The following is a 15000-nucleotide window of genomic DNA, read 5'->3' as shown; positions in this document are numbered from 1 at the left end:
CCAAAAAAACAAAAAAAATCAATCCTCAACCTCCGATGCTTCGGTCCAAACCATGTCCTTGGTTGGACTCTTTGCCCTCTGGTGAACTGACACGTGTTCTAATATTTTCTCCGATTTTGATGTTTTTATTTTCATTTTTTATCTTTTCTTATACAAGAGACTCTCTAATCAGACGATCGCCTGCGATGATAAGTATTGTTGTGGTTGGAGTTTCTGTCAGGAAATCATAATCGTAATCGCTCCAGACTGTTTTGCTTCGCTCTGGGTTTTCTTTTTGTCGAAAGAAGGATAAAAATACATGCTGCAAAAGCACGCACGCACGCACGCACGCACACACACACACACACACACACACACACGCAAAACTGTGTTTCCTTTTTATTTAAAGGGGGATTGGCTCTTCCTCCACTATAGTGATTTATTAGTTTTTGTCATATTGGATAGAAGTCAGACAGGATGAAGTTTTTTTTTTTTAAATAGAAAAGAAAAAAGCAAATACTCATATAAAAAGCCTGCAGTAAATCGTATGTAGAAACAGTACTGCTACAGTAGAGTTATGAAAGTTATTGGTCCTTAACGAGCAAAAAGGTTATAAGTATTCATCTTGCTGTAACAGAGAGAGATTTGTAGATCCGTTTTACAGTGCTCAGGTTGGGTTCCCTTCCTGGACAGATGCACGAGGTTAGCAGTTTAAATTAATAATAACCCATTAACCCATTAAGACCTGAACCCATTACGAATGCCTTCTGAATCAGTAGTTCTCAAACGTTTTTGTGCCAAGGACCCCCATAATGATATGTATTTTACTGCGGACCCCCAACTGAAAATAATTTGTGCCAGGGACCCCCCAGAAGCAAAGATTTGAGTCAAAAATAGCAGATCTACAAGCTCATAGCGCGGCACTCGGTGTCGCACTATGAGCTTTGTATATCTGCTATTTTTGAATAGTCTAAGTATAAAATATGGATAAAGGGGTTAAAATTATGTTGACGATTGTGGCGTACCAAAAGTAAAAGTACTCATTGTGCAGTACGATCCATTTCACATGTTTTCAAAACGTATAAAATGTTTTAAAATTCTTCTTCTTTGAAAATAGCCGATCTACAAGCTCACAACACGTTGCAAAGTGACACACTGTGATCTTGTAGATCGGCTAATTTCAAATTGCCGAAGTACATAAATAATATAGGTCTGAAGTGGTTTCATAATGATAATCAAAATCTACAAAGTAACTAGTAACTAACATTTACAAAGACTTGCAGTGGAGTTAAAAGTACAATATTTGCCTTTCAGATGTAGTGGAGTAGAAGTAAAACTATTGAAAATTGTCAATAATCCAGCAAAGTAAAAAATACCTCATAATTGTACTTAAGTACAATACTATAGTAAATGTACTGTACTTAGTTACTTTCCACAACTGAAAATGTCAAATGTGTCAAAATGCACATGGTATATTCCATGGCTCCCAACACACAGAACGTAATGTGTTCTGTCAGATTTTCACATCCTCCTCACAAAAGAATGATATAGGATTCAGGTTATAAATTGGCAAAGTTGCCATTTTAAGTTTCAATATCCTTTGTGTCTGCATGGTCTGTATCCTTAAATGACCACAGTTTATATTTTTATATAGGCAGCAATGAATGAGCTGAATGAACGTATAAAAAAAGCATCTCTTGTCCTTAAAAGTAGAGTAAATTCAGCCGTTTGTGCCACGTGTATAAAAGCCAATAAACAGAGAGGATCTTGATGCTTTGGGATCCTATAGCAGCTTATGGGATACCGGGGCCAACGTCAATATATGACTTATGATCTTAACCCTTTAAGACCGGGAACGCATCTGTGTCATTTTAGATGTCTTTGGCTATTAAAAAATAGCAGATCTACAAGCACACAGTGTCGCGCTATGAGCTTGTAGATCTGCTATTTTTGAAAAATCTTGAATACACAAGTGAACATTTTTAACTCAAATCGTTACCTCTGGGGGAATCTACAAATGTCTTCTGAATCCTTTTGAATAAATCATATGTTGCCATAATATCAGTGGTTTTCAAACGTTTTCATGTCAAGGACCCCCAAAATGATATGTATTTGGCTGCGGACCCCCATCTCATAATATGTAGTTCCAGGGACCCCCCCAGAATCAAAGATTTGAGTTAAAAATGTTCGCTTTACAAAATATATACATATTCAAAGATTTGCACACATTTTCATTTTTATGATTTAAAAAAAAATAGCAGATCTACAATCTTGTAGCGCGGCACTCGGTGCCGCGCTATGAGCTTGTAGATCTGCTATTTTTGAATAGCCAAAGTATAAAATAATGGTTACAGTGGTTACACAGATGCGTTCCCGGTCTTGATGGATTAGAAAAGTCAAAACGTTGCTTTGTATAACAATCATAGTATCTGTGGATATTTTTAGGCCTGGCGTTTGACCCAAAACGCATCGATCTGCTACGGTTGTGGCTCCCAGCGGACGGATATCTAACGTCACGTCATCGCCGAGACGCCCGAGACGGCGAGGGAAGCTGTCAGCGGCACGTCGCACGATGTGATGACCAAACCGTTGTGTTGTGAGGTCGTTCGTTTCAACGCATGCTCGCTAAAAATAGTTTGAGATCGTCCAGTGGTGGAAAGTAACTAAGTATGTGCACTCAAGTGCTGTACTTATAAGTACAATACAATTTTGAGGTACTTTTATTTACCGTACTGAATTATTTGCAATTTTGTATACTTTCTATACTTCTACACTACATCTCAGAGACACATATTGTACTTTTACTCCATTACAATCATTTGAAAAAAAAAATTTCTGCACCGCAGTCGGATTTAGCAGACATTCGCTAACAAGAACAAGTGAACCAGAAAACACTATACGTACATTAAAATAAATATAAAAACTCTGACCTCTATCCATCTGACCGATCAAAATATTGAAGTTAAAGGGATAGTTCACCCCCAAAATGTTATTTGTCTATGGATTATTCACCCCATGGAGACTTGAATTCATGGATATTTTTTTAGTTTTTGTCTCATTCATAAGACAATAATTTGATGACCGGCAGCGGTTCCGGTAGGAGACACAAAGAGTCTCCTTTGTGTCTCCTACCGGAACCGCTGTTATTGTCTTAGGAATGAGACAAAAACAAACAAAAATAATCCATGAATTCAAGTCTCCATGGGGTGACTAATCAATAAGAAAGAAAAGTCATGTTGGGGGTGAACTATCCCTTTAAAATAAGTAGTAGCCTACATGTCATTGCTGTCTTTGGAGCCACAAAAAGGCCAATTGATCTACAAGCTCATAGTGCGGAGTGGTGGAAAAAGTACTCAGATATTTTACTTAAGTAAAGGTATCAATACTGCAAAATAGAAATACTCCGTTACAAGTAAAAGTCTGGAATTCAAGATTTACTTGAGTAAAAGTACAAAAGTATTGGTATCAAAATGTACTTAAAGCACCAAAAGTAAAAGTACTAAAATGTTTGAAAATAGCAGATCTACAAGCTCACAACGTGTCGCGATGCGACGCGTTGTGAGCTTGTAGATCGGCTATTTTCAAATAGCCGATAGTATAAAATAGGGCTGAAGTGGTTAATGTATGTTTCATAATATCATAATTTATATCTGCAAAGTAACTTGTAACTAAAGTTTTCAAATCAATGTATAGTGGAGTAAAAGTACAATATTTGGATCCGAGATGTAGTGGAGTAGAAGTAAAAGTATTGGAAATTGGAAATACTCAAGTAAAGTACAAATACCTCAAAATTGTACTTAACTCTCTCAGTGCCACGCCCCGAGATATCCCGAGTTTTTCCCGAGTACCCTCCGTGCCAGCACGAGAAATCCCGAGTTTTTACTTTTGACTGTGGTCGCGCTATACTGTTTATTTTTGATGATCACTTTCGCTTCCTGACTCCTTCAGACTCATTGGGTTCCGGTTTCATGACGCAGATTCCGTTTCCGGTTCTCATTTTTTTCCCTCGGTCATTTTCGGCCAGAATAGGGAAAGTCACGGTTTTTCACACGGTATAAAAAACAAACGGAGAGGTCCACGTCTACTCTCTTTGGTCTGGGTGACGATCAGTCATCGTAGTCGTGTATCGCATCGTAATTTAGCCCGATCAACGATTGTCGAAAATGTCAACATCCGGTTATGACCGGATATGACGTGAGCCTGTTTGGGAGGGGGCGAGTGAGTCATCAATGTGTCGATTTGTTGCTCTCTACTGGTAGAACTGTATTATGGGTTTAAAAACCCAATCAGATCATTTATTTGAATGAAAAATTACAACAACAAAAAAACGCCCCCAGTGCCGCAAATTGCTGGCACTGGGGGAGTACTTTATGAAAATACTCTTGGCACTGAAAGAGTTAAGTACAGTACTTAAGTAAATGTACTTAGTTACTTTCCACCACTGTGAATAACATAATATTCGGCACTAACATTGGTTTGATGAATGGTGTGTTTATGCTCCTTCTCAAGGCTCTATAAGAGCTCATAGCGCCCCCTACAGACAGAAACCTGGTATCTCCATTATTTCAACGTTTATTTATTTTTCGTGGATTAACACACAACAGTGGTGAAATTAGCATCCGGTGGTTAAGTAAAAGTATCAATACTGCAACGTAGAAATGCTCTGTTACAAGTAAAAGTCCGGAATTTTGACATTTACTTGAGTAAAAGTAAAAAAAAGTCTCGGTATCAAAATGTACTTTAAGTACCAAAAGTAGAAAGTATTATGCAGAATGTTCTTTTGAAAATAGCAGATCTACAGATCGCGACGCATTGTGAGCTTGTAGATCGGCTATTTTCAAATGGCCGAAATGTATACAGGGCTGAATGTGCTTTGTAATAATCATCAAAATCTACAAAGTAACTAGTAACTAAAGTTTTCAAATAATCGTAGAGGAGTAACAGTCTAATATTTGAGAACATTTTAAATACTCCAGTAAAGTAAAAATTACCTAAAAATTGTACTTAAGTACTTGAGTAAATTGACTTAATTACTTTGCACCACTGACGTGTTGGACATATACGGGTTTCCGACTGACGACGACAATCTATACATGGTCACTGGAACAACGTAACTAATGAGAGCCACGGTCGTGCAAAATGAAGTGTAAATAAATTAGCCTGGACTTTCACCTCAGATGCACTTTCTCTGTGGAGTTCACTTTCCCTGACATTAATCATCCATCTATCCCGCCCGGCAACTGTTTATGGAACGTTAATGTATGTTTTAGGGTTAATCATCTATCCCGCCCGGCAACTGTTTATGGAACGCTAATGTATGTTTTAAGGTTAATTTCTGGGTGCATTTTACGCTTTATATCCAGACAGGACAGTGAATAAGGGAAGCCAGGAAAGGTGGGAGAGAGGGAGGGAGGGAGGGAAGGAGGGAAAGAGGGAGGGGAGGGAGGATGTGAGGGAGGGTGTGAGATGCAGCAAAAAGTGCCCCCAGGCCAGATTCGAACCCGAGGTCAGCAGCAGAGTAGGCTACTATATAAGCCTTAATTCATGTGGCGTGTGTGTGTGTGTGTGTGTGTGTGTGTGTGTGTGTGTGTGTGTGTGTGTGTGTGTGTGTGTGTGTGTGTGTGTGTGTGTGTGACGCCCCGTGTAAGTGTATTTTAATGGAACACTTCAGAAGCAAGCCCCCCCCCCACCCCCACGACCCGCCCCCTCAAATTACATCAACAGTTTCCAACATGGTCACCATTAAAAACAACCTTTCATTTAGGGTGGGCAGGAGAGAGAGAGATAGAGAGAGAGAGAGTGTGTGTGTGTGTGTGTGTGTGTGTGTGTGTGTGTGTGTGTGTGTGTGTGTGTGTGTGTGTGTGTGTGTGCGTACGTGTGCTTGTGTGTGTGTGCACACGCGTTCGTTTGTGCGTGCGTGCGTGTGCGTGTGTGTGTGTGCGTACGTACGTGTGCTTGTGTGTGTGTGCACGCGCGTTTGTTTGTACGTGCGTGCATGCGTGTGCGTGTGTGTGTGTGTGTGTGTGTGTGTGTGTGTGTGTGTGTCTGTGTGTGTGTGTGTGTGTGTGGGGGGTGGGGGTGGTGTGCAGAAGGCGATTTAAGGGAGGCCCGGTCTAATCAGTATCACCTGCTGCAGTGAAAGCCATCCACCGCAGAACTGTGGTAGACGTTTTATATCAGACACATGGCTCTGTTTATGAAACATTAAGCTACAATTTTACATTATGGGTACTTATGTTCAGTCTGTGGGGGAGGGGGGGGCGTGGGGGTCATTAAATGGACCCGTGGATGTCGTGGAGCCTCAGCAGCGATCCACTCCCCCCAATCAGTAGAGATGAATTCACCCCGTAACTCAAAGGCAAAAGTCACACATGCTGCTCAGTGTTGCCATGTCTGATTTATTATAAGCAACGTTGGGCTTGTTTTTCTGTAAAGTTGCTTGTAAATACTGGTAGTTGCGTATACATACATACATACATACAGTACATACAGTACATACATACATACATACATACATACATACATACATACATACATACATACATACATACATACATACATACATACATACATACATACATACATACATACATACATACATGCCTATCTTTTGGGCTTGTTTTCTTGCGCCCACATCTGTTACCTGTGATCATCACAGTAACCAAGGACATTTACAGGGCACTTTACCTATACTTATGTGCTGTGCTGCTAACTTTAAGATGAATTGCACGTCATATCCTTTTATTTTATTTATGTTTGTCTATGTTGTGTTTTAGTTTTGGTCTTTATATGATGTTTTTTTTAAAGATGGTTTTATGGTCTACTGTATGTTGGCTGAGGGGGAGCGGTATTTCATATCTTCATTTCGTATTTCATATATCTCCATGTTTTAACCTTCTGTGTTTCTTCGTACATTAACGCCCTGCTTGATCAAACTACAGCGTCACACATAAGTAGCAAAAGCAGCAGATCTACAAGCACGAAACATTTCGAGCTTGTAGAGCTTGTAGCAGAGCTACTGGGACGTAAGTCGGGGCTCGCTTGATCAACCCCGGCTGGGTCACCTGGGCGAGGGTATATGTTGTTGGGTCACCTGGGCGAGGGTATATGTTGTTGGTCACCTGGGCGAGGGTATATGTTGTTGGTCACCTGGGCGAGGGTATATGTTGTTGGGTCACCTGGGCGAGGGTATATGATGTTGGTCACCTGGGCGAGGGTATATGTTGTTGGGTCACCTGGGCGAGGTATATGTTGTTGGGTCACCTGGGCGAGGGTATATGTTGTTGGTCACCTGGGCGAGGGTATATGTTGTTGGGTCACCTGGGTGAGGGTATATGTTGTTGGTCACCTGGGTGAGGGTATATGTTGTTGGGTCACCTGGGCGAGGGTATGTGTTGTTCGCAGCGCGTGGCGTTGTTGAGCTTGTAGATCGGCTATTTTTGGCTAAAGTTCTCCTCAGAAAAAAAAGGGATAATAGCGTTCAAGTGGTTAATGTAAAAAATATCATATCACACAAAACTTTGGCGGACCCCCTGTAGTAACTCTGAGGACCCCCTAGGGGTCCCGGACCCCCAGTTGAAGACCCCTGCCTTAAGCCCTATATCTACTAAGTATGATCTTCTACTAAGATGCAATGCAATACGTTGTGAGCTTCTAGATAATTATGCTATTTTAAGCTATTTTAGAAAAACAAAATAAAATGTTGAAAGTTTGTCCAAAATAAGGGAGGGGGCCGGGCGGGGGTTAATGTGGTTAACATCATTTTTGTGTGTATACGCATAAGTATCAAACATATCAAACAGTCTAACGTTTCCCAGAAGGAAATGCATGTATTTAATTCAGTCTGTCCAGAGGCAGAGAGGAAAAGAGAGGAAATGCTTTAATGTTTGGCAACGGCCGCTTTGTTTTTGTTTGGATTTGAGGATTGGGACCATTAAGGAGACGGGGGCTCGTTCCCCTCTTTTAAGTCGTCGTCGTTGTTGTTGTTTTTTATAAAAACAGTAGGATGTGGTGACTTAGGTTTTTTTTGTATGCGGAGGCAACTCAAAAGAAAGCGCTGGCAGGGGTTTGAACCTGTGGCAGAAGTGCGGTTCCACAGTCTGCAGTCGAAACCACAACACAGAGAATTAACGATGAGAGTTATGCTTTGTGACAATATCCTTTCCATTAGAAACATCCAGTGTACATGATCCGCCGTCAAAATCGCCGTCAAATCCACAGGATGTTCAACTCCACCATACTGGCCCAGGGTTTCTCAAAGTGGGTGCCGTGGCACCCTAGGAAGCCGTCCGTGACACAAGTCCAGGGGTGCCGCAGAATACTTTGATAATATTTGGAATTGATCAAAATCACTTTCAGTTCAACACTTCAACCACAACCCTCTATACTTGATTGGCTTGGTGGTGACGCTCTTTTTCACATCTACACCAAATCTCTTCGCCAAAAATAGCAGATCCACAAGCTGCGGCGGTTGTGGGGGGCGGTTGTGGGGGGGCGGTGCTGCACGAGAAAAAAGGACGCTTCACAGGCGCGTTTCAATGGTGTAGTTCTGCCGTTTTTCGCCATTTTTGGGCGGTGAAATCGCCCCTATATGTGAGGTTTGGATATTTGCACACCAAATCCTGCGCTGTGATTGGCCACCAGTGTACCCCCTAACCCTGCACCGTGATTGGCCAATCACAGTCTATTCAGGACTGTGATTGGCTAGGGAAACATGACACATGTGCATAGCCCTATAAATAGGACTATGCACTTAAAAAAAACACATTTATGTTTTTTTTAAAGTGAATCACGTATCCGTATTGTGATTAGCTAGCAAGACACCGCCCACTTCACACTGGGTGTGATTTTTTAAATCTTTTCTCATGCTTATCAAAAGCTGGGTGACTGAAATTCTTTGTCCCTGTATAGAAGGCGCTGCTTTTATCCACCAGATTGGGACGTTCACGGCATATTTTGCACCACATCACGGTGCGTCCATCAGCGGTGACGAGTGCCTGTAACACAGCCAGCAGCGTGCTGCGTGCGCGTCGCGCGACTGACTGTGTCTGTGCGTCAGGATTCGAGGCCACACTCACACAGTCACGTGCAGCATGCGTCCCCTCCCCCTCCGCCTAATGGCTGTGTATGGCATGTACCCCTCACTGCAGCGCGCAGTAGGGAGGAGGGGAGGAGGGGGCGGGGCTCCGTGAGGAGGGAGCGGGGCTCCACTGCTTGACTGTTCACAGTACTGATCATTTTGGACCATGACGGAGGCGCGCCGACTCAGCAGACCTTGAGGCCGAGGAGACGCGCCCGAGCGCCTCCAGGCGCGAGTGCCCGCGTCGACCGGCCGACGGTCTGCTGAGTCGACTCAGCGCCGTTCGAGTTATGTACCGATATGGACAGAATAGTAAATAATGTTTTGGTGAGAGCGTTTGCCCCAACCGTCACTCAAAGTGGCTACTGGCCAATCATGGAGTCACGCCAGGGAGTAACCCCACACACTCCTCTCAAAACCCCACCCACTCCTCCTCCATAACCCCGCCCACTCCTCCTAGGAGAAGCCCCACCCCGATCTGCGGGCTGCAGTCAGGGGCTTCTCGTGTATGGGGGCGCTTATGGGGCCGACGCGTGCTTTAGCGTGATTGTGTGAGTGTGGCTTCAGAAAGTAAATTCCTGTCCCAGCGGTTCCAGCTGTTGGTACGCGAAAGCGCCTCCCTTCGTCTGATGTGCTGCGCAGCATGCATTTTTTAGGACGCATGCGCAACTGCGCACCAGTTATGTGCACCCCTGCATTTATAAACATATATATATTCATATATTGTCTTGACCTCCCTGAAATGATTTTTTCCAGGGTGGGATGTGTGGGAAACTGGTATTCTCTCAAGTTGTCCTTGTGACAAACTGTAGGCTATCTTAGGGGGATAGAGAATTAAAGGTAGGGTAAGTGATTTGCAATTATTCAAATAATTGCAAAATGGGTCTATGTTCTGATAGTGCTCGTTACTATAGAGTGTCCTGTCCATATAAAGAGTCTCCATGTCTCTCCAGCTCTTTATAAAACAGAAAATGCATTTTCGTTTCAGTTTCAGTTTCATTTCCAATTTTATCCAATCAGGATAGAGAACTCAATCAGGATATAGATTAAACAAGTGAAATTGGAAGTGATGACACTAAGAAATGAGCAGGTAACATTTGAACAGGAACACTATAAAAATGAAGCTTAAAAATGGGTACTTTCTCCTGATTGGCTGAGATTTTGACACCTACCAGAAAATGTATTTTCTGTTTATTAAAGAGCTGGAGAGACGGGGAGACTCCTGTTACTGAACAACAAACACTCTATAGCAATGATTACTATCACAATATAGTGCTTTAACCTTTTAACAAAATACTTTTTGTTTTAACCTATCACTTACCCTACCTTTAAATGTTTATATCCTGTAATATGACATAAATGTAAGGTGCCATAAAGTAACGATGCCATTCAGCTGTGCCGTGGATGAAAACCTGTCAGCGTGGAGTGTTGGGCAGGAGGAGTATAGGACGAAGGCTCCACGTCTTCCCGGTGGAGGCTCCTCACCGTGCGTGGCAGATGAGTCAGTACGGGATACAACAACAGCAGTGATCTAATTGGTTACCTGGGTCCCAGCTCGTCCTCACACCTCCAGGTGAACTCCCCGAAGCTCTCGTAGCGCTGGTTGTAGTGGTAGAGGACGCGGTGCAGCGTGGGAGCGCCCAGGTCCATCAGCGTGTTGTAGGCCGTCTGCTGCTCCTTGCCGCTGGTGTAGCCGTTGAACAGGTTGTAGATCTTGTCCGAGATCTCTGTGGAACGAGTTCAAGGATTTACACTAGAGCAGGGGTCTTCAACAGGGGGTCCGGGACCCCTAGGGGGTCCTCAGAGTTACTACTTTTTTCTTTTTTTTTTAACGTAATACCACTTAAAGGAGTAGTTCACCCCCAAAATACCTTTTTTTCTATGGATTACTCACCCCATGGAGCCTTGAATTCATGGATATTTTTTTGTTTTTGTCGCATTCCTTTATTTTTGGGTTTGGGTTTGGGTATTTTTGGATTTGATTATAATAAATTTAGCCCCATTGATTCCGGTAGGAGACACAAATGCATTTGTGTCTCCTACCGGAATCAATGGGGACAAATTTATTATAATCAAATTATTGGCTTAGGAATGCCACAAAAACAAAAATAAATCCATGAATTCAAGGCTTCATGGGGTGTGCAATTGATAGAAAATAAGATTTTTTTTTTGTGAACTTTTCCTTTAAACACTAGCATCCCTTTTTCTGAGGGGAACCTTAGCCAAAAATAGCAGATCTACAAGCTCACAACGCCTCGCGCTGCGAGGCGTTGTGAGCTTGTAGATCTGCTATTTTTGGCAAAGAGGTGTGTAGAGGGGGGAAAAGAGCAGACCAAGTAAACAAACAAAAAAGTTTTGTTTACTAAGTCACAATTTCCTACAATATAGAGTAGGGGGTCCCTGCTTCATCTCTCTCTCAGCTAGGGGGTCCTTGGCTTGAAAACGTTGAAGACCCCTGCTCTAGAGAGCAGTGGTTTTCAACGTTTTTTCGAATCAATGTCCATTATTTATTTATTGGGCATTTGAGCCACGGATCCACCGTTTGATGAGATTCAGCCTCTCAGACTCCAAAACTTAGAATATGTTGTTATCGTTGAAATAAGATTTGGGCCATAACTCCATAATGTATTGATATTGGTTCCATAGGAGAGATGACAAGCAAACGTTGATCAAAATAACAATGACTCTACGTTATCTAACTGTGTAGAGTTCTTGTAGATTAAGTCATAAACAATAATGTAACTCTTGACAGTGTAACATGAATCCGAATGGATCCGTAAGGGTCCATTTGGTTTCATTTTACACTCTCCAGAGTTAAACATCTAATGAGGGTCCATTTGGTTACCAGCTCTCCATCATTTAGCTGTGGACCACCTGGAACCCCCTCAAGGACCACTGGTGGTCCCCGGACCACTGGTTGAGAACGTCTGCACTAGATTACATCCTAGTGAGTGGTTCTTCTCTCACATTTGGTTCCATTTGTACACTCTCTGAGTTATTACGGGGTTCCTTGAAATGAAAAACATTAATGAGAGCCACTGAATATAGACTCTACGCTATAGGCTCTATAATGGGACACACCATGACAGAGAGTTGCTGTTATAAATCATGCAACATGTGGAGCATCTTCAATGTATTTCTGTCAGAAATGGACTGTTTCAGAATGGAGTGTTTCAACGCATGTCCAACTCTGTGTGTTATGCACTGTGTGTTTTCTCATGTGTATGTGTTTGTGTGTGTGTGTGTGTGTGTGTGTGTGTGTGTGTGTGTGTGTGTGTGTGTGTGTGTGTGTGTGTGTGTGTGTGTGTGTGTGTTATGCACTGTGTGTTTTCTCATGTGTGTGTGTGTGTGTGTGTGTGTGTGTGTGTGTGTGTGTGTGTGTGTGTGTGTGTGTGTGTGTGTGTGTGTGTGTGTGTTATGCACTGTGTGTTTTCTCATGTGTATGTGTGTGTGTGTGTGTGTGTGTGTGTGTGTGTGTGTGTGTGTGTGTGTGTGTGTGTGTGTGTGTGTGTGTGTGTGTGTGTATGTGTGTGTGTGTGTGTGTGTGTGTGTGTGTGTGTGTGTGTTATGCACTGTGTGTTTTCTCATGTGTGAGTCCTGACAGGAAGTCAGCGTGGAGTCAATGTGCAGATGTGTGTGTGTGTGTCTGTGTGTGTGTGTGTGTGTGTGTGTGTGTGTGTGTGTGTGTGTGTGTGTGTGTGTGTACTCACCTTGAGCCTTCACGTCATCCACAGCTGGACACGGAGTCTTTATGGTGACCTCACTGCGACTCGAGCGCCGCCCTGTGTTGTCTACTGCCCACAGCCGAAACCTGCACACACACACACACACACACACGCACACACGCGCACACACACACACACACACACACACACACACACACACACACACACACACACACACACAAGCATCATTAAATAACACCCTTCTTTTTTTTGCACTTGTCTCTAAAGCTAATAGCAGCTGTTTGACATTTAGTGTCCGGTATCATTGATCATTCATGAGTCATCTCTAGGCTGCAGTCAGCAGGCATTCTGCAACCAATCTGTTTTGCTTTCACCATCGTGCAAATTAGTGTGTATTCTAAGCCATTAAGACCGGGAACACATTTGTGTCAATTTAAGATGTCTTTGGCTATTAAAAAATAGCAGATCTACAAGCTCATAGCGTGGCACTCGGTGCCGCGCTACAAGCTTGTAGCGCGGCACCGAGTGCCACGCTACGAGCTTGTAGATCTGCTATTTTTTTTAAAGCATCGTGAACCTTTGTGCAAATCTTTGAACGTATATTTTCTTAAAGTGAAAATGTTTTATACATTTGATGTGCATTTGACACGGACAAAGTTTGAGAACCACTGATATTATAGCAACAAACGTTTTTCAGTAAACTGCTAGGATTTAGAAGACATTTGTAGAATCCACAGAAGTAAAGATTTGAGTTACAAATGTTTGCTTTAAAAAATATATATTAACCATAGATTTGCAACAACAAAAAAAAACAAAACAGAAAATAGCCGATGTACAAGCTCATTGCACGGCACTCGGTGCCGCGCTATGAGCTTGTAAATCTGCTATTTTTTTTTAATGGCCAAATAAATGTGAAAATGACACAGATGCGTTCCCGGTCTTAGTGGGCTAAGCCACTTCAGAAGGCTGTGTGCATAGCGGACCGGTTAGTGTGCTTATGAACAATCTTCCAGTCCAGTTGCTTCACGAGGCTTTGAACAAATAAACCATAATCCTTCCAGGTTCTGATAACACACGCCATGCCGTTGTTGTGAAATGTGTTTTTCTAACATCACCATGGAAGTCAATTAGGAAACCACTGCAGTAAAAGAGAAATAATGAAATAAAATAGAAAATACCTCTTTCTGAGATCAATTAAGAAGGAGTCAGAGAAAATATTCAAATCCTAATGCATACGATTCATATTGTAATTTGAGACATAACTTTTATTCCTGTAGCCCTATTCAAAAAAGCAATTTCTAAAATAGCTGGTCTACAAGCTCACAGCTTATAATATATATCTGCTATTTTTTTAAAACATTACATACATTTTCTGAACAGGTCAACTCTTTTGGACAATTTCGTAACATTTCTGCTCTATTAACATGGCAACATGCACAAAATAGGTAAATTGGATGGATACATTGTAGCGCTAATTGTAGATCTGCAATTTTACAAAATTTTTTGAATGTATATGTTTTTTCAAGCGAACATCTTAAACTCAAATCTTTGCTTTCCTGGAACAAAATATTTTCAGATGGGGGTCTGCGGCCAAATACATATACTTTTGGGGGTCCTTGAACAAAGGTTTTAAGCACCACTGTAGCAACTTCAACATACGCTTTTTCAAAAAAACTGTTTTTCCCCCCAGAAGCAAAGATTTGCGTAAAAAATATAGTCTTGATTTTAAGCTTGTAGATCTGCTATTTCTTTCGAATAGCCCAAAGACCAAGGTTTAAATGACACAGACGCGTTCCCGGTCTTAACATATGGGTGGGCCCGGCGAACCCTTTTAAGTGGGCCCACGATTCCAGAAACGGTTGAGAAGAACCGCTGATCTACATAATCAACGCCGGGAGCAAAGAACTGTGTCTCACAATATTTGTCTTACAGCGGGCGGGGTGATTCATTATAAACAACAACAATAACAGCAACCCATGGAATACAAAAGAAATTAAAAAATGGCTACACTCCAACAAAGTTGTGCACTGGCAGTAGACAGCCTGCAGCACGCACACACACACACACACACACACACACACACACACACACACACACACACACACACACACACACACACACACACACACACACACACACACACACACACACACACACACACACCCCCCCCCCCCCCACTACATTCTGAGACATTTTGCACATTCCAGTTGCACTGGGATTCTTTCTTTGTGGAAAAAGGAGCGGAATTAAGTTGGA

At 42.3% G+C, this 15000-nt stretch overlaps 1 protein-coding gene across 1 annotated transcript in view; it reads right to left on the bottom strand.

Moving 5' to 3' along the window:
- Positions 1-15000, bottom strand: part of astn1 (astrotactin 1) — a gene marked incomplete at both ends in the record, with an annotated part of 727677 nt that overhangs the window by 9364 nt on the left and 703313 nt on the right. Inside the window, 2 exons of the mRNA XM_080440454.1 lie at positions 10602-10785; positions 12769-12869. Of these exons, the coding sequence (XP_080296580.1) occupies positions 10602-10785; positions 12769-12869 (285 nt within the window). The remainder of the gene's footprint in view (positions 1-10601; positions 10786-12768; positions 12870-15000) is intronic.

The sequence above is a fragment of the Gymnoscopelus braueri genome, assembly GCF_963280865.1.
Source record: "Gymnoscopelus braueri genome assembly, chromosome: 10".
NCBI lineage: Eukaryota > Metazoa > Chordata > Actinopteri > Myctophiformes > Myctophidae > Gymnoscopelus > Gymnoscopelus braueri.
The sequence above is the reverse complement of the archived record's forward strand: the minus strand, read 5'-3'. Positions and strand labels throughout refer to the sequence as shown.